The sequence below is a fragment of the Phocoena sinus genome, chromosome 7, assembly GCF_008692025.1.
Source record: "Phocoena sinus isolate mPhoSin1 chromosome 7, mPhoSin1.pri, whole genome shotgun sequence".
Taxonomy (NCBI): domain Eukaryota; kingdom Metazoa; phylum Chordata; class Mammalia; order Artiodactyla; family Phocoenidae; genus Phocoena; species Phocoena sinus.
In genome coordinates, this window is record NC_045769.1 from 30,959,885 (window position 1) to 30,984,500 (window position 24,616).

The window sequence follows — 24,616 nt, forward strand, 5'->3', positions numbered from 1 at the left end:
GTAGCTGTAGGAGAAGAAAGAAAGTTGTTTTCTGATTGCACCCTGCTGAGCTATGCCCAGACAATGGATTGACTGCCTATGACATCTTGTCTCTCAATCCCACTGAGTTAGACAGCAGTATACTAGCCTCCTTTCGAAAGTGAGGAAAGCAAGGCTCAGGGAAGTTAAGTAACATGGGCGATGCCCAGCAGCTTGTGTATGAGGGTCACGGGTTCAGATCAAGGCCCTCTGACTCCAGATGCGATGACATCTCCACTGCACCTCACTGCCTCTGACGACTAATGTGCCCACAGACCTGGCCATGGGCACACCTAGAATCATGGGGGGCGGGGTGGGAGTGGGGTTGTGGTTCATCTAACCTGTCTTCTCTAATTCTCTGTTCTAGAGGTCACAGATGAGGACTCCCTCACCTCTTGCTTTCCCTATGTTGACGGAAGAAGCATTTTCTTTATCCACATAATGCTTTTGTACCTGGGGCTATAGGCGTTGCCCATGCCTCTACCAAGCGTTGGCTTTTCTTTGACATACATTTATGACAGCTTCCTGTCATCACCATGAGGATCAGGAGCCAACTAAGAGGCTCCTCCTGCCTCTGCAGGAAAGGATCAAGCACAGTCAGCAGTTAAGATTTTTAGGCATCTACATATGACTCAGCAATCCCACTCCTGGGCACATATCCAGACAAAACTATAATTCAAAAAGATATATGCATCCCAATGTTCAGAGTAGCACTATTCACAATAGCCAAGACATGAAAACAACCTACATGTCCCTCGACAGATGAATGGATAAAGAAGATGTGGTGCATATATACGATGGAATACTACTCAGTAATAAAAAGGAACAAAATAATGCCATTTGCAGCAACATGGATGCAACTAGAGATTATCATACTAAGTGAAGTAAGTCAGAAAGAGAAAGACAAATACCATATGATGTCACTTATATGTGGAATCTAAAATATGACACAAATGAACTTATCTGTGGAACAGAACCAGACTCACAGACATAGAGAACAGACCTGTGACTGCCAGTGGGGTGGGGCGAGAGTGGGGGAGGGATGGATTGGGATTAGTGGATGCAAACTATTATATATAAAGTTTATAAATAACAAAGTCCTACTGTATAGCACAGCAAACTATATTCAATATCCTGTGATAAACCATAATGGAAAAGAATATAAAAAAGAATATATGTGTGTGAGTGTGTGTGTGTGTGTGTGTGTGTGTGTATATATATAATTGAATCACTTTGCTGTACAGCAGAAATTAACACATTGTAAATCAACTATAGTTTAAAAAAAGATTTTTAGGCATCTAGCTGAAGAGGAGGGAAAGCTTGCATTTGTTTTTTTTGAATGCACACAAATGAGTGATTTCATCAGCAGAAACAAAACAAAATAAAACAAAACCATCCCAACTTTGCCTTCAAAGCAGGTCCCTACCTCAGCATGGCACCAAATCCCTTCCTCTTTATTTTCCTTTCTGGATCTTCATTTCCCTCTTTCTGCTTTTTCACCTTGACTTTGAATTTGCCCTTTTCCTTCTTCTTCTCCTTTTCTTTCGGTTTTTTGACTTTCCTGGCTTTATTTTCTGCATTCTCTAGCTCAGAGTTCCCCTGAGGGGCAGATTCATAATTCAGAGCTCCTTGGCCAGAGTGAGAGCTCTTATCAGACAGACCATCTGTACAGAGAAAAAAATCAATACACATGGTCAGGGGCACTTACTGTTAGTATCTCAAGAAAAGTTAAAATGTAAAACACAGAATAATGAATAAAGGCACTCCAGAGTTCTACCCTGCCACGAGGCTACGCGTACCCTTTGAAGAGACAACTGCCTAAATCTGGTTACTTCAAGCAAGGTTTGCTGCTGGGAGTGGGGGACATTGGTTGCTTAGCCAGTAGTATAAAAGGTCTGATATGTGATGAAACACTGATCTCTCTCAAAGCAGCTTGTTAACCTTGATCAGCTCAGAATGCCGATGTGCTGGGAAACAAACAGGGTGAGTTTATTTACAGAAGTTTTTGAGTCCAGCTATAACCGGACTGCTTCTTCTACCCAATTAAAGCAGTCAGTCCTCGTGTTGAGGCTGCATCTAATGACTTGAATAATAATGTCAAGAGATGCATACTTAGTGCTCCTACCCTAAGGGTAAATGACAGTTGGTCCTTGTAGGAAATTGAAGGAGAACATTTCTTTGGCGGTTGCACTGCAAAATAAATCACATGTTGCGTTATCTAGTTCCATGTTCGTTAAGCCTAAGGGCAAAACATATCAGGGAAATGAATTACTTTTAATATCAAAAATATAATTGTGACCTTAAATCACTTTTCTCTGTACTTAAGCACCCATTCTTGCCTATGATTCGCAGATAATAAGGAGAGGAAGAAACCATTTCAGCAAGCTCGTTGCCCTACCAGCTTCTAATTCTTCGGGTCCATCGTAAGATTTGTCAATGGCTGCTCGGAAGCTCTCGTTGCAGCCTCGGCCACGGACCACGTGCGGCCGGGGCCGGTGGAAGGGAAGTTCGTTCTTCCTGACCTCGGCAACTGCAGTCTGCAGGCTCTCCAAGGAGCTGGACTTTTTCAAACCCAGAGTTGGACCGAAATCTTTGCTTGGAGAGTCTGGAAGAAAAAAGGGCAAAAGGTCACCCTTCCCCTAATGAGGCAGTGGGGGTGGAGTGAGAAGACTTCTTGTTCTATCTCAAAAAGGGAGGAGGGGGGTTAAATGGGTGGGACTTGGTGTTAAACCCCAGCGTTGCCGCTTTTTGTGACTTTGAGCAAGTACTTTGACTTCTCTGAGCCTTTGTTTCCTTTTCTATAAAGTTGTGGGAAGATTTAAAATGATATGTCATATATAGAAATAAATATGCATGCATATATATATATATATATATATGCACGCGTGCACACACAAATACATGACTTTGAAAGGCTACAGCAGTCTGCAGAGATTATATGTATGAGCGTGTGTATATGCACGCACACACAGTTGCACACACATACAGAGCACCTAACAGTGTTTCTCTCACGGTTCTCATTCCAAGCACTCCCCTACATTGTAGCTTCTATTATCTCCAACATCGCTTTTATAATTATTAAGTAATGTATTATGCACAGAAATCAAAGAGCACTGAAGTGATAGTGATTTTTATGGTTAAACACTCTACCATACTCTAGCACTCTTACTGTATGGTGAATGCAATTTTTTTAGTTGACAAAGCAAAGCAAGAAAGAAAACAACTTTTCTGTGTCAGTGCTTACTGTTCCAAATGTATTTCTATTTGGGTATCTAGGAAAGAGGTAGTTTTCTTTATATGATATAATATTCCAAAAGAAAAACTAGGTGAAGTTGAATAATGTGTGTGCTGATATGTAATATTTTTCATTTGCACTGTTTGTCTTGCCCTGTCACCTGCCCCTTTTCACCCATGCCTTGACCCCCATTCCCACCCACAGCCAGGCCCCTAGTTGTCTGTAACAAGATTAGGCTATATAAATACCAGCAGCACAAGGATTATTTTAAAGATGAAGGGAATTCTAGCAGGGCTCTTTTCCACCAGGGCCAAAGCTCATGATCCTGTCCAGTTCCAAAGATTACTGTCATGAAGGGGTTATACGTGCATTTCTGGAAATAAACTACTTTGCAGTTTTTTAGTAGATACAGATTGAGTACATATTCAGGATTGTGTACATACAGTACTTACTTCGATGCCTAGCATATGGTAAGGCTCAGTAAACAGCCCTGTCTTTTCTTACTATGATCAGTATTTTTGCTTCTACTAATGCTGCCATCATGAACATTATCACTAGGTGATACAAGGAATGCAAAAGAAGTACAACAAAGGTATAATGACTATATAGACACGCATAAAGTTAACAAAACACACCCTCCCATATATTGTGAATATGTTAAAAATAGTCAAAATAATGACAATAATGCTAATAACTAATAAAGCAGACAGTGCTTAGCCCTGTTCTAAGTGCTTTACCTAACTTACCATAATCCTTACCGTTGTGCTACCGCCAAAATTGTTCCCATTTTACAAATGAGGAAACTGAGGCACTGAGCAGATACATACCTAGTCTAAAGATACACACTTACTAAGTTTCAGAGCTGAGAACTGTCCTCAGGCAGCCTAATTCCGCCTTTTCTGCTCTGTACTGTCTAAAGTTGTACTCGATCTCCACCCTCTCCTTGACTATGGTCAAGCTACTTAAAATGGCCTCTCGTTTCCTCATCTCTAAAATAAGACCCTGAGCCTAATCAAGCGGACAAAATGCAAAAACTGGATGTTGTTTTACAGTTTCATCATTAACTTATAGGAGGCAATTTTGCACTTTGAACAATATACATGATGACAATAAACATTACATTTTTTTTTTTTTGCGGTACCTGGGCCTCTCACTCTTGTGGCCTCTTCCGTTGCGGAGCACAGGCTCCGGACGCGCAGGCTCAGCGGCCATGGCTCACGGGCCCAGCCGCTCCGCGGCATGTGGGATCTTCCCGGACCGGGGCACGAACCCGTGTCCCCTGCATCGGCAGGCGGACTCTCAACCACTGCGCCACCAGGGAAGCCCAACATTACATTTTATAGTCAACAGTGCATCATTAATAAATGCAACAGAGACGGGACTAAGCAAAAAAAAAATTATAAGAAATTTCAGGGACAAATTTCAGGTGCTACTTGCAAATCATAAATAGTAAGAATACATCATTACTAAATCCAGAAATACACCATTACTAAATACATCATTACTAAATCCATGTTTCTTATAGTCCCAGGAAGGAAGGTAAGTGGAAGAAACAGAAATTGAATAAGATCATTTCTGACAAGAAAACAAAAAGCAACATAAAGGCTCGGGGTATTAAGGCAACAGTAAAAGCTTTGGAGTTCACAGAAAATATTTTACACCATCACTCCCTAGGGATCTGACATGAAGTTTGGTGAAAACAGGAAGATGAAAACTATCTGAGAAAGCCTAGTTCCTCTGTCAACAATAGTAACCATCTTTTATTTATTAATTGCCATTCAGGAGATTATATTAGAGCCCAAACTGTAAGTATTCACGTCAACCTTTAGCAATAAATTCTGGGGAACATGAAAGTGAATAAATCATCCAAGACATAAGGCATGTTATGTAAAAGGAGCTCATCTAAAGCTCAGCAAGAAGTCATATTTGAGAAGGAACAAATACACTGTTACTCATTCAAAGCAAACTGAACATTAAGGATTCACGGGCTTTGCAGGATTAATAGAGCCAGCAAGTAATTCACTTTACATAAATAGAAGTCACAAATTAGAAGTGTCAACTAATGTTGGCCAAAATTATAACCTAGCTCTACTGGATGCAGTACATAGAAAAACTAAAAGCAGAAAGGTGACTGAGTCTTGGTTACAAATGTGGACTCAGGGATTTTCAGGCTTGAAAACAACTTTCTCATTTATTTCTAGGGAGTAAACAGGATATAGTGGTGGAAAAATAAAGACTGACGTTAGAGAGGCGAATCTGAAATCAGGAAAGTCCTTACCAGGACTTACAGGTGCACTGAACTGACTGAATTGAATCTCCACATGAAAAGGACCTTGACTAGAGTTCACATTTCCTTTGCATGTCCAAGGCTTCTGAGGGAAGGTCCAGCTTACTGGTTCCGAGGGACTATTATGTCAACTGATGGCATCGGCGCTAAATGTCAACAAAACACTTGGAATAAAGCGTTTTACCACACAAAGGTCCTAAGTGGGCACAATAAATTGTCACAGTCAGTCCCCTTTCCCTACCCCGATCCTCACCAGTTCCAGCTTAGGTTGCCATTGCGTTGGAAATTCTGTAGCTTTCAGAATGGGAAGATTCACTATTTTTAGCCTAACCATTTATACAAATCATGTTGTTTTCTAGGCTCCCACTACAAGGAGAGGTCTCTTTGAAGGGATAATATAAAGTTCTATCCTACTGAAGTCGTCCCCAAGAGTGAGGACTCCTCACATTTTCACCTGTAGCTGATGTGATATTGACTGTGGCTGATTTTAAGCAATTATCTGAGAGAGCAATCTTTGAATACCATGTGTTATCAGTCACAAGGTGGTCTGTGTCCAAGTTTGAGCATTTACTTGTCCCATTTGGAGTATCTACAGAACTAATCTGAATATGATTTTTCGATAGCTTCCAGGCCAGTTTAGGTTAGTTGCAAATGCCAAGAAATAAATCTTTTCACAAACTTTACTAGCAGGACTTTATTTTTTAAATTTATGACTTCTATGTTCAGTGACCATGTTCTCTAAGAACCAGATAAACTTATCTTCCTGTCAGAAACATGAAGTTGACATTCACAAATTTCTTGAAACAAATGATACAACGTTTATCAAAGGTACTAAAAGAGGGATCTTGCATGATAAAAGTTATCCTCAAAATGGTATAATGAAAATATTCTTCACATTCCACGTGCTAAATTTTTCCTTAAAGTAAAAGTCTCATAAAGAAACATCACAGAAATAATTGTTTTAAAAGATGCTACAGCATTTTTGAAGATTCACCTGTTCCCAAATGAAGGATTGGCTTGGCGTGGTCCTGGAAGCCTTCCCCATACAGAGTCGAGGGAAATTTCAACCCTCAGACACATCCACTGCTCCCCACCATCCAGAAAAATACAGTGTTATGAAGAAACTGAACACTCAAGTCTAAAGACTTAAAGGATTCTGCCACCATTTCTCCCATGTGCATGAAACAAGTGGGGAGAAGGGCAGTACAGAGCTACTGTCCAGGTGGAGAGGGACCTCTATAAAACAGAGTCAAACCACTGCCCCAGCCTTTCTAGGTAAAAGTCCCATTTCAACATACTATAAAACAAAAGGTCCCTCCCGCAGGATTGTTTGGATGTGGACCTCAGTTTTTCTGACCCAGACTTGGGTTCCTGCCTCTGCCCTATAGCTGAGAACTGCTGTTGGTTCCCTGCAAGGCAGGTGATTAGAATAATAGAGAATAAAACGGTCTAGAGAGTAGTGATTAATAGTGAATGGTGAATCGTGAATGGTCTAGTGATTAATAGTGAAGTGGAGAGACTGTGGGACATCTAACACCCTCCCACTCTACCACTTATTTCTTGAGTTATTAACCTTCCTGTGCTTTCCACTTCCTAATCTGTAAAATTTGGATAAGACGAGGATGGAAGAGCGTTTGGCATGTAATAGGGACTCATAAAGCATTAGTGATGATTATTGTCACTGGTGCTTTTGTATCAACTCTAAACATTTGAGTAAGTGAAGGTCTAGCACAATTTATTTGGTTCAATCTGCCACTGCATTTTAAAATACAACTATTCCTTCTGCAAGAAGCTGAAAAGGGCTCTATAAATAAATACCATCTTTCCTTTTTTATTCAAAAGTTAAACTGACTTTTTTTCCCCAAACAACCCTTACAGCTTTTTCTTCTGAAATGAGGTATATATATCCATCTGTTCATCACATATAGAGGCTATTCTTGGGAAGATTAATAGTGGAGTCTTGGATGCCCTTCCCCTTAGGTTATAATCATTTAATTAGCCTGAGATTTCATTGGCAATGTTTGCACTTCCCATTCTAGCATTAAAATCTTGCAATAAAAGAATGCCTTAATCCAGAAGACCAGTAATTGGATCATCCATTATTGATGAGATTGCTTCCAATACATTCTTATTAAAACATAAAGAATTATTTGGGGGAAGGTATTCACTTTCATATACATGGCAAGGTTTCCTCCAAGCTAGAGCTTTATAATTAACAGATACTCATGATAAATTAACAATAAATAATGTATTAATTTGCAAATTTCAATAACATTGATGGCCCTCAAGGCACTTAGTGAAAATTAATTACGTTAGAGCCCCTCCCCCTAAAATAAAGGAATTGTGCGCAGTAGTAAACTGGGGATCAAAATGATTGCAACGCTATCCGGGGGACACAGCATGAAACTTGAGAAGGCCATGAATTCGTCAAGATAGCTTGCTTTCATTAACAATTTGGCCTTGCTGTATTATGAGCAATGAACGTGGGCAAATAAAATAGAAATGCTTTACTTGCTTCATGGGGAGTTGTGATGTGAAATTAATAGCCTTAAAACTCTTTGAATGAAAAATTATTACAACTTCCAACTAGGAAGTCACAACACCACTTTATCCTCCAGCACATCTCACTGTCTTTTTATTTCAGATTACACTTACTGAAAATTTTGACTTTTTTTTAGTAGTTTCCCCTAGAGGCAAAATGTCTTATGTGCTTTAATAGATATCACTGCAAATCCATTAGCCCAAATTCCCCATAATATCCAAATGTATAATTTCCCAAATTATGTTATCTGTTAACTGTGTCCATAATGGGCCTAATTACCTTCTTGCCTATCTCAGTATTCCAAATATTGATCATCATTCCAAGCTTATCACAGTGCCCTGTTTCTTATTCATGTACCATAGGGCATAATGTATCTGGTTTATACATTATCTACTGTCATTTGGGTCTCAGTTCTTTTACTGGCGATCTCCAAGTTCTCTAGGAGCAGAGGTTTTTTTCCTTTAAAAGTCTCGTATATCCCAAGGTCTTTTCCTGAAATTCGTGTCAAAATGTTCAGAACTTCTCATTAAGATTCATATATTTGCATAATCTTTCCTACTCTGTCTCCAAACATTGTCTATTTTAAAGTGAAAAGATATAGAGAAAATTACAGGAAGACGAGGTGAACAAACACAACAAATGCTTTGATTATAAGTGTGGGCATGGCCCTCCAAGTGACTTCAAATCTCTGCTAAGTGCTGCTGTACACTTTAATTTTCTTCACTAAAAATTCCCTCTTTTATAAATTGAAAGTCAAAATCTGATGCCATATTTTGGTTTCTTTCCTGGACTCAAATTATATCCCACAAATGTAATGAATAGTGAATTTATTACACCAAAATATTCTCATGACACTTTTGCTTTTACTCTTTAGTTTGTGGATAAGAAAATGGACTCTGTGGTTCAATTTAGTAGGGAAACACTTTTTCAAGATATATTTATAACCATATCTCTGGGTAGGTTCTGTTAAGGCAACTGACGGACTCAAACCTAATGCCAATAGACTAGTTTGTTATAAACTTTTGTTTGCCCTCTCTCTGCCTTATCAGGATAACTCCACTGGGTCAAAAACACCACCACCACCCCTCTAACTGGCATTCAAGCTAATAATTAATTTAAAAATTACATAAATAACATTGGTTTCTGGAAGGGAAATGTGGCTGCTTAAAGGAGAAAAAAACCCCCTTTTATTATTTAAGTGAGGGGGGAAAAAAGAAGACTCACTTGAGAGTCAAATAAACTGACTAAAGAGGCCAGCTTTCCTACCTGTGGAGTGGGATCAATAGGACTGAGGAATGCCACCTACCATTTTCTTAAACTTGTTGATCTTTGTATTGTCAGCGCAGAGAAGTACTAAATAAATATTTGTTGTAGGAATAAAGGAAGGTGCAAGGAAAGGGTAGTTACAGGATGAAGACGGCCCTGTTCTCCAGTGCTGTGAGGCTGAAGGGAGTTTATGGGGAGAAACACACCTCACGATTGCTTCACGCCCTCAAAGCCCACACACAGCCTCCTGTTCTTCGTTAATATGACCCTTAGGTTTTTTTTGTGTCATTTCCAAGGATTTAATCATTTCTGCCCTACCTATACTTACTCACTCATCTTCTCTATGTTTTGCCTTTTTCTATGACTCATTCCTTTTGCTTAACTTCTCTGTGATATTAGCCTTTTCTGCTATTTCCCCTCCTTATGTGCACTTTGAATAGTCTTATTTTTACCCACGGCCCAAAACACATTTGTCTTCCAGCTCCTCCTTGTATGTCTTGGTAACAGGCTTTTCATTCTGAACACAAATTGTTTCAGTGATTTTTTTTTTTCCCTCCTCATTCTTTTTACCACTTATTCTTTGTACGGCTTGCTTCAACAGCACCTCTTTCTTCTGCTTTTGAATGTCGAGCAGTTTATATATTATACAGCGTGGGTTGTATAATGCCATACTCTCAAGATAAAGTATACTAAAAAGGATTCTAATAAGTTTCTTCAAAGACCATTAGCATAACAAAAAAGTCAGACTGATTGATTTCTTGGATGGTATCCACATGAAGACATTTTTACAGGATGTAGTATAAACTGGGTACCTCTATTTTTTTAGGGCCAAAAATTATTTTTATAATTTTTGCTTTACTCTTTTCTCCCCCCCCTTTTTTTTTTTTTTTTTTTTTTTTTTTTTTTTTTGCGGTACGCGGGCCTCTCACTGTTGTGGCCTCTCCCGTTGCGGAGCACAGGTTCCAGACGCACAGGCTCAGCGGCCATGGCTCACGGGCCCAGCCGCTCCGCGGCATGTGGGATCTTCCCGGACCGGGGCACGAACCCGTGTCCCCTGCATCGGCAGGCGGACTCTCAACTACTGCGCCACCAGGGAAGCCCTCTTTCTCCCCTTTTTATAGCTAACTGACTGCACTAAAAAGAAAAAACAAAACAAAACTTTGAATTTTCAATTACTCAGTATTTCCAGAAATGATAGAAAGTAAGGTTTTTCAGTTTTGAATAACAATAATATATAATATGAATATTCAGTAAAACGAATAACAATCTCTTAAGAGATATGCTTTAACCTAGGTTTCAATCTACCGTTAGAGTGTCAAGCCAAAATCAAGTCAGCCATCAATGAGTGTTTACTGAGTATTTTTTGTCACTCAGAACTGTGCTAGGTCCTAAGAGGAACAGAGGTGTAATAGTAACTAACATTTTCCTGTTGCTTCATAATTTATAAAGTTCTTTCCTGTATAAAATGAGGATACACCTTACACAATTGATCTTACCTAAGTTCAACTGTGTTTTCATGTCCAGAGAGAGCTACGAAGCAAGAGAGGAGGGAGGAAGGGCAGGATAAAATAAGTAACAAGAGCAATTTTACTCACCATCGCTCTCAATGAGGATGTGCCCCAGCATGAGTGTGTCTAGGAGAGACTGAGAATCAAGAGAAATAAACTGTTCCTGTGAGTCTCTGATTTTTTTTTTTTAACCCTGGGTAAACATTTTATTTTTTTAATCGAGATATAATTGACATGTAACACTGTGTAAGTTTAATGTGTGCAATGTATCTGATACATACATATCTGATTTTGATACGTAGATATTTATATTTTGATTTGATACATGTATATATTATGCAATGATTGCCGCAATAAAGTTAGTTATTGCCTTCGTCTCCTCACATAGTTACCTTTTTGTGTGTGTGTGATAAGAACATTTAGGATCTACTCTTTTAGCAACTTTCAAGTATGCAGTACAGTACTGTTAACTATAGTTACCACGCTGTACATTAGATCCCCATCATTTATAACTGTAAGTTTATAGCCTTTGAGCAACATCTCTTCTCATTTTTCCCATCACTCAGCTCCTGGCAACCACCATTCTATTCTCTTTGTCTATGAGTTTGGCTTTTTTAGATTCACATATGAGATCATACAGATCTCGAGAACCATTCCTGAGAGGCAGTGCCTTACTACTATGTCTTATGTAAATTTCAGAAGAACCACTCAACTCAATACCCTTCCAATTTCCTCTCTTAAATCCCCTGAGCTGGCAGACAAGAAAAGCTCGGCCACTGACTTGGCCAAGATGCTATGTCTGGACAATTCTTGAGCTAAAGGTCCTGCCAAATTCTTTGATGCCTCAGACATAAAAGATAAGGCACCTGCTTTCCTCCAAGATGTTATAATCCGAGCGCAGAGCAAAGATGAACACGTGCAGTGATAACACCAGAGAACGTAGAGCAGTCCCTAATGTTTGTGAAGTACCCGTCTGAGGGCAATATATCCCCAAATTTTAGAAAATAAAAATGTTTGACTCCTAGCTTTCTCTGGAATTCTATTTCCAATGGGGAACATGTTATCTCTTCATTCCACCAGTTAACTAACTCTTCAGCATCCACTAAAAGTTTAATCTTTAAAGCAATACCTAACGCAAACACAGGTTTTGGCATCAGATTGCTTGGCTTTGCGTTCCAGCCCCACCTCTGCACTAACTGTGTGAAGCTGGATGAGGCTTGTACCTCTCTGTGCCTCCCTTGCCTTATCTGTAAAAGAGGGATAATGATGGCACATCCCTCACAGGGTAGTTAGAGGATTATCTCGTGATGCCTGGCACACAGTAACTATTCAGTAAACATTAGTTTGTACCATATGTCTTTTTGCATGAGCAATGCTTACACTCATTATGTTGAGGATTATCTCCAGCCAACAGAATGCCAGGAGAATTTGTTTTCACATCCATACACTGTGGGCCTGAGTCATCATCAGCTTTGAATTTTCACTCGTTATTCAAAACTTCTACTTTTTTGTTTTCTATTGTTGAACAGTCTTCATCACTTTTCAAATCATCTTCTGTACATTTCACTTCCTTCAACAGCCCAAATAAGTTTATTTCTTACAGAGGCATTTTCCAAAGAGAAACCAAGTGTTAAAATCACTTGATGAAAATAACCATGTCTGGGACAGCAAGTAAAGAGCTGGTTAGTTTCTTTCACCAGCCAAGTGACTCCTCTCCCTCAAAGCAACCCGTGACACCATCAACAAAATGACAAACCAGGCAAGGTCATAAGGCTTTTGGGATCATTAGTCAATAGGCATCTCTGTGAATGATAGAGCTGAGAACACTGACATGTGGCAGAGGTCAGGGCTGGAGTAGTTTAGACTTGGAGAAGTCCAGAGAAGAGAAAGCACACTGTGATCCCAGGTCAAAGGATAATAAGGCTTCATGAATGAAGCAGCACTTGCCCTTGAAGATGGATCAAATACACGGGAAAGGTAGGAGGTAGACAGCCACTCTACTGCAAGGGAAACGTATGAGGAAAAATCCTGACATGTCTGCTTGGTAGTGGGTACACAGGATGGAGGACCAGCAAGGGAAAACTGGGGATTGGTGGGAAATAAGTGTGGGGACAGAGGAGGAGAGAGATATGAAGGGTCTCAAAGTTAAGAAGGTGAGACTCAGAGCAGGGGGCAGTTGGAAGCCTTTGAAAGTTTTTTTTACCCGAGGAATGGCTTGATGATACTGTTATTTTGAGAAGAGATAATTTGGAAGAAATTTATAGGACAAATTAGAAGACAGACTGAAATCATATAGCGATGGAGCTCCCTGCTTATAAAATCCCTTGCTCTTTTCTTTCTTCCTTTTTCCAATTGTAACTTCAGGCTTCTGTGAAACAATTTCTTCCAGAACATTTTTAGTGTGGTTAGTCACGTGTCCTCACAGTGAACAGACTAACTGCCCTCAGATCTTTCTTTGACCAGGTAGGAAAGGCTGAAGAAACATGTTCTAGTCCACTTGGGAGGCAGGAGGTGTTCATGGCCGTGCCTCTGGGAAGGGGTAGGAAGGGGCACTGCCTATCACTCCTGAGCTTCCTTCTTGCACGGCTGAGCTGTGACTGGTATGGCTGGGCCCGCTGCTATCTCTCCTTCAGCACACTTTACTGTATTCTATAATATATAATGATTAATGGGCAGTAAAACTAATAACATGGGGACACACAAAATAAATGAGGTGGCAAATATGAAAAGGAAGTCCCACTTAATGTTGTTGTGAAATCTGACAACACGCTAGGGTTTCCCTATAACTCAGCCCGAGGAGCCCTTGTCAGCGGGAAACAAGGTTACAAGAAGGTGGTATTTCCATTAATAACTCCCCCTCGGGGGAAGTCCATGATCAATCTTTCATGTACTGAGATTCTTGCTGGATTGTAGCGAAATATCAGAGGTACCTGGAAACATTGCTTTACGCTGACTGACGGAAGCTCACAGAGAAAGAGGAAGGGCATCACAATGCTTCAGTTACCCTGATCTGTCCCTTTTTACCTCCCCCTACTACGGACATCCATTCTTTTTTTTTTTTTACTACCCAGTATCCACTATTCCACCTAAAAGGGGTATCCCGCTTTTCCTTGGGTTACTACACCTCCCCTACTTTCACCCAGAAGTGTGCTTCTAACCCAGGCACGACGAGTCATTTCATCCCCTTGGTTGGTTCAGGAGTACGTTGTTGGCTAATTAGAACTAATCCTTATAGAGTGATCAGGAAAAAGTCATCTTGTTTGCTACTGGGGTTACTGGGAGGATAAACCTGGAGTTGCCGGTAGCCATCTTGCTTTTCTACAAAGAGAGGAACTAAAACTGTGAGAATATAGTTGACACAGACCCTAGATCCACTCTCTGAACTTTACAGTTGCTTGAGCAACAAATTATCTTCTTTGCAACAGCCAGATTGAAATTCGCTTCTTTCAATTGTAACCTAAGGAGTCTTGACTTAATGCCCTATTCTCCAATCTCTCCTTCATATAACACCCACCAGTTATTCCAACTCAGGTCAGACAGATACTTGAGGAGCCGGGAAGATTGTTCTTTGGCTATAATGCTGGTGAAGGGATCATAAGTACAGAACTGATAACAGCAGTGAGAAGTACGTCTGAGGCCAGTCTAAAGGTGAGCATTTTCTAGTCTATTACAGGGTGGATTTTTATGAGAGACAAATTCCCCAATGATGAGAAGAGTTGTATTAAATTCATTTGCTCAGCTTGGCCCCTACTCCTCCGTGAAGAGGGGACCATTCTCTAGGTGGTTACTAATAATTATAGACCTACAACTAATTGTTATATACTTTAGAAAAACAGAAGGGCTTCCAAAAGAGGAATACAATCAGATCTTGCTACAGTTGACCAAGGGTTCAAACAACCTACCTACAATTGTGCTAATTAAATATGTTGTTCTGGATTTTGAAGAGATAAGAGTAAACCTGGTATCACTTTTAAGTGCCTCTTCTTCCCACTGTGTTCCCATGGCCACTCAACAGAGACCTCACATTTGGGAAGAGACAGAGCTGCCTCACAAGGAGGAGGTGTCTGTTTCTGGAGGGGTGTTTGTGTCGTATGGGTATGTTTCTCTCAAGCTTCTCTTTCATAGAATTTCTAAACAAACTGTGAATTAAGAACTTCTCTGTAAACTGAGTAAGGAAATGATGGACTAAAAGCAAGGGGTCTTGGGTGGTTAACAATAAAGATTTTGATGTAAGAGGCACCTTGGGTGTGGACTTGGAATTGGAAGACTTGGGGTCTAGGCAACAACTATTTACATAGCATTTACATTGTAGTAGGTATTATAAGTAATCTGGAGATGATTTGAAGCATGTATGGAAGGAAATGTGTAGAACTGTTTAACCTCTCTGGGCTTCAGTTTCCTCATCAGGAAAAGTGGAATAATGAAAAAGGTTATACTGAGGATGACTATGATGATGATGGTAAAACACCAGCAGCTACCTATACCAGGCATGTTCTGAGCACTTTTATATAGATATTAACTCAGTTATATGAGGTACACACTATTGTTATCTCCATTTTATAGCTGAGGAAGTTAAAGCACAGGCAGGTTAAGTAACTTGTCTAAATGAACAATGATACCAATTTCATGGGTTTTTGTTGGGATAGGATGCAATTACGCATGTACAAGAAAGTAGCAAAGCTGCAACATGCCATATATACGTGTCATATTTGCTCTTAATAAGAAAAGGAGGGATGTTTTCCTCTAAGTCTGTCATAGGCACTGGACTGAATTGATCCAATGAAGACACAGAGGGGTGTCTCTTTGTGAACACCTGCTCTTAAGGCACAAGCAACCTATACAAAGAGTCACAATGCAGAATTCAAGAGCACCCCTAAACGAGGTGGGGTACAGCAAGACACGGAGTGAGTGGTGGGAATCAGGGGAGAGAAAGAAGGACTCTGGCCTGACATGGACCCCTGAAAACTGGGCAGCATCAGACAGACTGAGAGGTGGTCCAGGGGACAGGGAGGAAGATGAGAACAGAGGCCTGTGGAGGGTGGCAAGCCCACCGATCTGTGTACTGCAGAGTAGCCACGTGGGCTGCAGGGGCACAGAGGTGAGGTCAGACAGAGAGAGCACAAAGAGAGGGAAGCAGCCAGGTGGCCAGAGGTACGACTTACCCCACTGGCGATACGAGGCCCTGTGTCCCAACACAGTCGCCCGAATACACTTGTTTATTGCTGTGGACAATAAACAAGGAGGGGGTCTTGAACTGCGCTGCACACCAGGTGGGATTCATTTTCCCTGTGTGTGTATGGCCTGAGGACCTGAGGTTGGGATGGATGCTGTGTGTTGGCCCAACAGCACTAACAAACAGCTAAGCTTTATCTAGAACTTACTGTGTGTGATGGGCTGCGTCAAAGGCTCGCAATCTGAACCGCCCCGTGAAGGAGGTATGGTCATTCTTCGCCTTTAACAGAAGTCATCCTTCCAGACCAGAATCCCCAGCTCTGTTTCAAACATGACAGAGCTCTTTTCCCACTTTTAATAATTAATTTAATAAAAGCAAAAAAAATATGGCTTTTCTAAAGAGCGTTTATGTCAAAAAAGAAAGCATTACTTGGTTCACTGCTAATATGCAAACAACAATAAAAAAAAAGAGCTACTTTTGTTCTTATTTTTAAGTCAATTTTTGAGCAAAGTGTCATATTTTTATATTCCCTGCCTAGTTCTGGCTAAGAATTTAGGAAGGAGCTTGTGATGCATCATTAAATAGTTTTTCCCATCATCGTATGACTGAGTTTTTGGCACTAGATATAGCCATGGGGGGAAAAAATAAGTGTTTTTTTTTTTTTTTTTTTTTTTCACCCAAGGCACTGTCAGTCACTACGTGCATGGCATGAGCTGGAGCTGGAGTGGATCAAAGGAGTCAATAACTGGCTGGGAAGACCTGGGCTAGTCTCTCAGCCCAAACCTTGACAGGTAGGTTTGGAACCAGTGGGCCTCAGGTTGCATCTGTCGTGCAGCCATTCTGTTTGTTTTAAAATAAGTGTTTATAATGATTTAAAAGACCAATTATAAGCCTTTGCCTTATTCCTTACTCAGCATCCTGCATGGTATGTAAAAACGGCAGTGAAAAAAAATAGCACATTAGAAATTTTAGCTGAGCAAAATGTCAGTTTTCAGTTACACTTAAAGAATAAAAAAAACATTAGGATACCATTAACAGTTTTAGAGTAATGGAGGCAAAGTGGGATTGTTTTCTGTTATTATTATTACCGCCATTAGTGGGTCAGAGCCTTCCAAGGGAGAAAAGCTAGGGACAACCCAGACACTTTCAATACAGCATTAACTCTTTCAGGTCAAAAGGGGCCCATTTAGTGGACTGTAGCAGTCATTTAATAAATGATACCCTTGTGGCCTTGAAGAATTTATCTCCTGTCCAAAGAGTCTCGCTTACACATTCCTATTTTCTCTACTCCATCTCACTAAATATTCCAGTAGGAGAAAAGGTTAATTTACAGATAATTATTTAGGGAGGGAGGGAATGTTTTTTTAAGGCAGAAAAGCAAAAACAACCCGTCACAACGCATCAGCCACTGTGTGCAAATCTGGAAAAGGGTAATGAGCCTCATGAAGTGACAGAATTAAGATGAAAAATTAGAGGTGTGAGATGGAATGATTTTCTTTCAAGGGAAGTACCTGCTGAAATAATTTTTTTCCCGGTGTTTGCTTTGTGCACTTTATATGTGACTAAGTACAGCTAATCCTGTCTCTTTTCAAAAGTTAATGTCAGCTACTAGAATAATCTGCTTTCTTGATTTAATTGCATAGTTTAACCTCTGACATAACCTTTTAATTCACACCATGACAGCCAACCCGACAGAAAGTTTTTCTAGAAATCTGAGTAACTTCCCCAAGGTAACAACTGCTTTCCCTCTTGTGGGTGTAGAGGGAAACATTCTGCCCAAGATCATCAAATACACCCTGACAGTTCTGGCTGCAGAGGTGGTGTGCTTACTGCAGGGAAAAGGGGAATTTATTAGAATACCTGGTATGTTAGAAGTGGGATGCACATCAATGTGAATGTACTTAACACTATGGAACTACACGCTTGAAGATGGTAAATTTATGTTATGTGTATTTTCCTACAATTAAAAAAAAAGTCATGCATGGTTATCAAAAAGGGGCGTTGGTCACATGATCATTTGGGTAAAGAATGTGTTCAGGTCTACCTTGATTTAAATAAGGCTGTAGAAAAAGAAAACACTAAACGTTTTGCTGTTGTTTAGTGCACTGAATTAAATCAAATTCAGGGAACTGAATTAATAAGAATGCCTAGCTCCTTAAAATGCTAGGACAGAAGTCTCTGGCCACAGTCATGTAAAGATCCCCACACTCTGAAGGCCTTGGTTTTTATATGAAGACAGACAATGATTTGGATACCGTGAGACCTATAGCCAACTGAGTTTTGGCAATTTTTAAAAGTAAAAGATGGTAAAATTCTGTTGTTGTTTTAACCCTGATTTTGTTTTCTTTTTTCGAATTACTAAGAACATTTCTCCTATTTTAGCAATTTAAGAAACATGATTTGGGGAAGCAACTTAATTTTAACAGCAAGACATTTAAGTATATTTAATTTTTCTTATATTTTAAGTCACTGAAATATCCAAAGAAGAGACAAATGTTAAGGGTTATCTTTTAAGTTTTACTCAAGTTATTAAAAATATCTGGCTTCTTAAAATGCTAGGACAGAAGTCTCTGGCCATAGGTTGTATAAGGATTCTTAGGTAGACTACGTCATTAAGGAAAAAAAGACAGAGATTGGTAAGGTAAAATAAAACATGTCCAAACACATATCATTATGGATTAAATTCCTCCGCAGAGAAATATAAACTGAAGACGGGGGGGAAATCTCCTCATTCCACATTTCTCTTTTGTCATAAGCGTTTTTAGTTAAATTGTTTCAATATGAGTTTTTCTCTTCATAGCTTGGGTTTTTCCTATGGTGAAATGATACTTCTTTGCTTAGATAACCTCACTAATGCTGTATTAGAGTTTTGCTCATGATTAAATAAAAAGAGGTCTAAGGGTTGAGAAAAGAAAATCTGTTTAAACAAACATCTTTGATAATTAGAAAACTGATGGGAAATTTTCTACAAAGCAGACCAAAGCTACTGGTGTGCTTAAGTTAAAACCAGAAAGCCACACAAAGTAGAATTAAGTTTCTTCCTGTCCACAACTCCAAATATAAGGCATTCTCACCTACTGATGCATTTCGGGAATAAACTCATATATAATATGTCTTTCTCTTCTTTTTATGTAAAATTAGGCCCTTTAAAGTGTATACACCTGGCCAGGAGGTTCATGACTGGGCTCTTTCAAGATGAAATGGTTTTGATTTGCTGATTGACATAAAATAGTTCCCTGTCCTTAGAGGACAGGTATCTTCAAAGAGTTAAGAACTGACATTCTAGAAAGAGTCTCTCCAAGATCTTGTTCAACTCAGTCTATGATGGGAAGCATATATTTTCAGAGCTTAGGGGAAAAAAATGATTTCTAAGTTTGTTTTAATTCCAGAGATTAAGGTTGTACCTGGGACCTTGGGACACGAAGACCAGGGTAGTTGTCTAAGACTGGCGTCCCAAGTTGGTCTCTGGCTCAAACCTGCTCCTTGGTTACCTGGTGTTCTGTTCCTCGTTTCCAAACAGCGTTCAGTATCTGAGAGGCTGAAGTCAATGTTTATTTAACACGATCAACCCCAATCCTTTTCTCCTTAGGCCTGCCCCTTCTCTCCTACACCTGTCTGCTCTCGCGTCATGGAATCCTATACGCCTGAAATGTTTATGACTTCCTTTAATGGCTGCCTGCACTCCCCACCCAACCCCACCAGCACTCGACCAGTCACTCTCATGTAAGAAGTCCTAAATATCGTTGCCACAGGTGACATGAGAGCATCGAGAATGGTGGAGCTCAACTAATAAAAAGGCTTTCACAGCATTTCAGCCTTTGCTCATGAGTAAAGTTAAAATTTATGGCTTTTAAAATACTGGATCTGGAAGAGGTCAGGTTAAACGGCTGCTAGTAATAAAAGGAATCAATACACCACAGCATCTTGAAACAGCCAGCAAACTAAATAAACACTTCATCCAAATACACTTGGCCCTGAATTAAAAGAACATAAAATACTGTATTTATTTGGTTTGTTCCCCATCCATCAAGAGCTTGCCTCTCTAGGCCTCAACAAATCCTACCCAAGACAAGTATCAAAGGTTTGTTAGCCAAATGGCAATTATAGGACATGTCAAGACTCTGGGTAATTAACTAAGTGTTAACTTTATCAGGGAAGCACTTGCAGATGAGTTTACTACAAACACACAAACAAGACAAACAGCCTGGCCTGGGAAGACAACAGACTTCCTGATACTGATTTACAAAACTGACATTGGAATTTGATATCCTCTGAGAACCAAAGCCTTCCCTTAGGAAAAAAAGGAAAGAAAAAAAGTGTTTTTCAACGGTTCCCTTCTCTCACGCTGAACTCAAACCTAATCTAGATTTTAGAATGAAAATTAAACCATTTGCAATAATGAACAAAATCACAAGTTTGAAAGCCTAGGACAATTGTGGAATACATTGGAAAGGGAAAAGTGAGTGAATGTGAAAGCAAGGCAAGGGAAGACTGACTATCCCTTTGATTTTTTTTTTTTTTTTGCTACAAATTACCTAAGGCACAAAACTACCATCTACTTTCCTTTGGTGACAAATAGTTTAATAATCTGTTAATGTTATTCTTCTGTGCAAAGTTCATGCATGGGGAAAAGGAGTGGTGACTGTATTTTGTCCTAAAGCCATTTTTTTTTCCCACTGTAAGGTATTATATGAAAGCTATTTATGTCAGAGAAAGGCTACTGCTATTCATCCCTTCAGACAGAAGAAATCCCGACACAAAGGGATTCTTTTACCCTTCTCTAACGGCTTACAGTTTAATATTTTAAATGTATTTTTGCTTTCATGGTTCAGCACAAAGTATGGCTCTGGAATGAAAATAAGTGATCACAGTTTAGAGACATAATAGGTAAAACAGGGATACTTCTTTTCTGTAGCTTCAGGCTGTATTTAGGCTTCCTGCTGGGAATAATCTTAGATTGCAGAAACCCAGCTTTATGGTCAGAAACATTGGAAAACTTACTTCCCAGAATGTGCTTCTCTTTGGTCTGGTTTGACTCTATCAGAAAATGAGAAATGTTCTCTAAGCAGGGGTTCATTTTAGGGAAGTGATGTCCTTTTACTGAAATGGGACGGGCTGAGCCATTGAAAGCAGCCTTCGCCCTCTCAGGGGTCCTGCATGCCATGAAGTGACTCAGAAGAAGCTTTTCAGAGTTTTGGGGAAAGGCTCTAAAACTAGACTGCGGTGATTCGAAGGTCAAATAAAAGCAGTGATTTAAGGAGAAATTCTGTTCCTTGTGGTAAGACATTCATTTAGCTTGCCCTTTGGAGAATCGGACGTTTCAATAATGCCAACGTGAAATTATGGCAAATGTTCATAATTAACAAAGCAAAAAACTGAAAACATGAGAGAATATAATGAGGAAAGCTGGTAATAGAGGAAACATATGAATGGGATGAGTCCTCCAACACTGGAGGTGGCGAGAATGGCAGAGACACGAGTAAGGTAGAATTACAACTCGTGAAAGTTAGAGAAGCTATAGGGCCCAGTGTTTTGGGAAATCTGAATGAAACATTTTAACAAGTAAAGAGACACAGATGTAGAGAACAAACGTATGAACACCAAGGGGGGAAAGCGGTGGGGGGCGGGGATGAATTGGGAGACTGGGATTGACATGTATAAACTAATAAGAACCTGCTGTATAAAAAAAAATGAATTCTGAAACATAGCCAATATCAAAAGTGGAAGGAGAGGATGCACTGGCAACGCTACCACTTATTTTTGGCAGTTCTTTTGAAAGGCAATGGTGAATTTTGGGGAAAGGTTAGTAGAATTAAGGGAATTGGAAAATGAATACCATTTTATAAAGTTCAGTAGCTTCTGGGAGTTCTGAATTAGAATTAAATTCAAGTTTCTTAAGGAATTAAGTGGACACTTTTTTTTTCATTCTCACAATTGCAGGAAGCTTACAGAAAAATTAAATTCATCAACTTATTGTGAAAGAGTAGCACTTAACCTCATGGGTGCCCAGGAATTGTTTTACTCATTTCTCATTAAGTCGCTAAAGCCTCTCCCACAGCAGCTGACTCAAAACCTGCCATTACCGCAAGTCCCCCATTCCAATATATTTCCCCTCATTCTCAAAACTTAAAAAAAACTCCTCTGAGTCTCTCCTTTCTTAGCCTCGGAAATGGTCTCTGTTCCTGTATCCGTCCTGTCTTCTGAGCCAATTAAGAGAGACCCCCTTCCTTCTCCCTTCTGAATCTAAAAGTCATCCTGATTCTCTCCATCCCTCTAGAAATTTTCTCTTCACAGAAACCATCTCTTGAGTCTCTTCTATTCAGAGGCAGGTCTGTAACCTCTCTCTTTTCCCTTCTTTTAATGCCAGGCTGGGTGCACCTGGAGGCCTTATCCAGGGAGTCTACTTTCTCCTGGTCTCTGCATCCTCTGCCATATGGCGTCCAGCTCCAGTGCTTCCTCGATGCTCGAAGGTCACCAATTACCTCCTAATTGCCAGAACCAATAAACTTCTCCCAGGCCTTATTTTGTTTGATCTCTCCGTCGCACTCCCTCTTTTGCTTAACCCTTTCTACTTAAAATCCTATCCTCCCCATGCGTCCAGGCCCAGCGCTACCTGGTTATTCTCATAAGGTGTCCATTCCTTCTCATTCTCCTTTACTGGTGCCGCTTCTTTCCACTTTCACCAAATGTGGGCCTTCTCCAAAATGTAACCCTCAGCTCAATGCTACCTTTGTGTATTCACATTCACCCTCTGGGCCTCTGTTTCCAGGATTTTTGATCATTTGATTAAATTACTCCTCTAGGCTCCCCACTGCTTTTGGGAGAAAGTCCAAACTCCTTAGGATGGTTTACAAAGCCCTTCAGGATCTGGCCTCTTACTTCACTTCTCTTCTCCTTCCTTTGCTTTGCCCCACATTTTCCAAATCCTAGCCATTTTGAACTAATTGCTATCCTTCAAAGATGCTAGCTCCCTCCTTTGGGTCTTTGTACATGCCATTTCTCTTTCTAGGATCCTTTTCTCCCCTCTCTGGGAGGCTCTTCCTCAAGACACCACTTCCACCAGGAAAACTTTCCTAACCACCTCTATGCCAAAAAAAGAAAGAAGGGACAGGTAAGCAGTCAGGTTCCTCACTTCTGTTACAATGTCATAAAAACTAGTACGTATCGGGTGCCAAGCACTACTTTAAGTACTGTACATTATTGACAAGATTAATCCTCACCACAACTCTTGGATACAAGTGCTATTATTATCGTCACTTATATAAAGGGAAACTTGGGCATAGAGAGGTTAAGTACCTTATCTAAGGTCACACAGCTAGCGAGCGACAGAGTTGAGATCTGAACTCAAGTACTCCATTTTCAAGTTCAGGGTCCTACACAATGTGATACCACAGCTCTGATAAATTACGCACCATTCTGTACATTGTCTGCACATGTATCTGTCCTCCTTACTAAACTCTAAGCTCTCTGAAGGTAGGTGTGAAGTCAGGGTCACCTTCGTATCAATGCCCTGCAGAGTGGACATTCAATAATTATTTGTTGTTTGACTAACTGAACTTGCCTAATAGTGGTCTCAAAGACTGCCCTCCTTGACTGCTCACAGCATGGATTCTTTTTTAATTGCATCCCTGTTGTTGCAAATATGTGGATCATTCAATTAACACACAGGGAGGTTGTCCTGAGTACCAGAACCTGTGCTAGTTGTTCTACATGAATCACCTAAATCCATCTTCGCCTATGAGGTTGATATTCTTAGTATCCACATTTCAAAGCTAAAGAAGCTGAGGCTCAGAGTGCCGCAGGGTCACACGCTGAACCAGCTGTGGAGCTGAGACTCAAAAGCCAGGAGCGACGGCTACAGGTAGGTCTCCCAACCAGGGCGGCACATTTTCTACTGAAGTTCTTTGGGCCTCTCTTCTCCGAGGTTTCATACAAAGCTCAGAGGCAGAAGTTGCTGTGTGTACATTGGCTCATAACTGCCGCAAGCCATAGTTTGGAACTCCGCTTACTTTCCCAGGAGAAAGTTCCCCACATTTCCAGGAGGGCCATCTGTGTGCTGGTGGGTGCTGCCTCCCTCTCCCACTATCTAAGGCCTTTTGCCTTTGCTCTTCTTCCCTCAGTTCCTCCACAGGTAACACTGGGCTCCGACTCTGTCTTCTTTTAAATTCTGGCAAAAAAACCCTTTTCCTGGTGAAGCTTTTCACCAGGTCTTTTTGTCCTTTCTTCTACTAAGGATGAATAGGAAAAGAAAAAGGAAAATACCACAAATACTGTATAAATACTACGGAGCTGGAGACCTTAAAACTCTCCTGCTGGCTCTCCATAAAAGGAGGCTGCCGAATGCTCTCCCATCCAAATTTCCTCTGGCCCTCTTTTCCTTTCAAATACGACTTCCCTGTATCAGCAATTAATGTTAACTACATACAGATTATTGTGTACATTACAAATTTTCAGGGAGACAACACCTCAGTGAGGGCAACAGCTTCAGTTACTTGTATCAAGACTCTCTCTGAATAGAGTTCTCAGACTAAATAATGACACCACCACCAACATACCTGAGATGATACCTTCCACTTCCATTAATGTA

General features: G+C 40.2%; 1 protein-coding gene across 2 annotated transcripts in view; it reads right to left on the reverse strand.

The window, feature by feature from the left end:
• The window catches only part of PARD3B (par-3 family cell polarity regulator beta), a 1,051,931-nt gene that overhangs the window by 341,589 nt on the left and 685,726 nt on the right, over positions 1-24,616 (reverse strand). For both annotated transcript variants that reach the window (XM_032637435.1, XM_032637436.1), the window contains 2 exons: positions 2,417-2,623; positions 1,445-1,682 (listed from right to left, as the gene is read on the reverse strand). In XM_032637435.1, the coding sequence (XP_032493326.1) occupies positions 1,445-1,682; positions 2,417-2,623 (445 nt within the window). The remainder of the gene's footprint in view (positions 1-1,444; positions 1,683-2,416; positions 2,624-24,616) is intronic.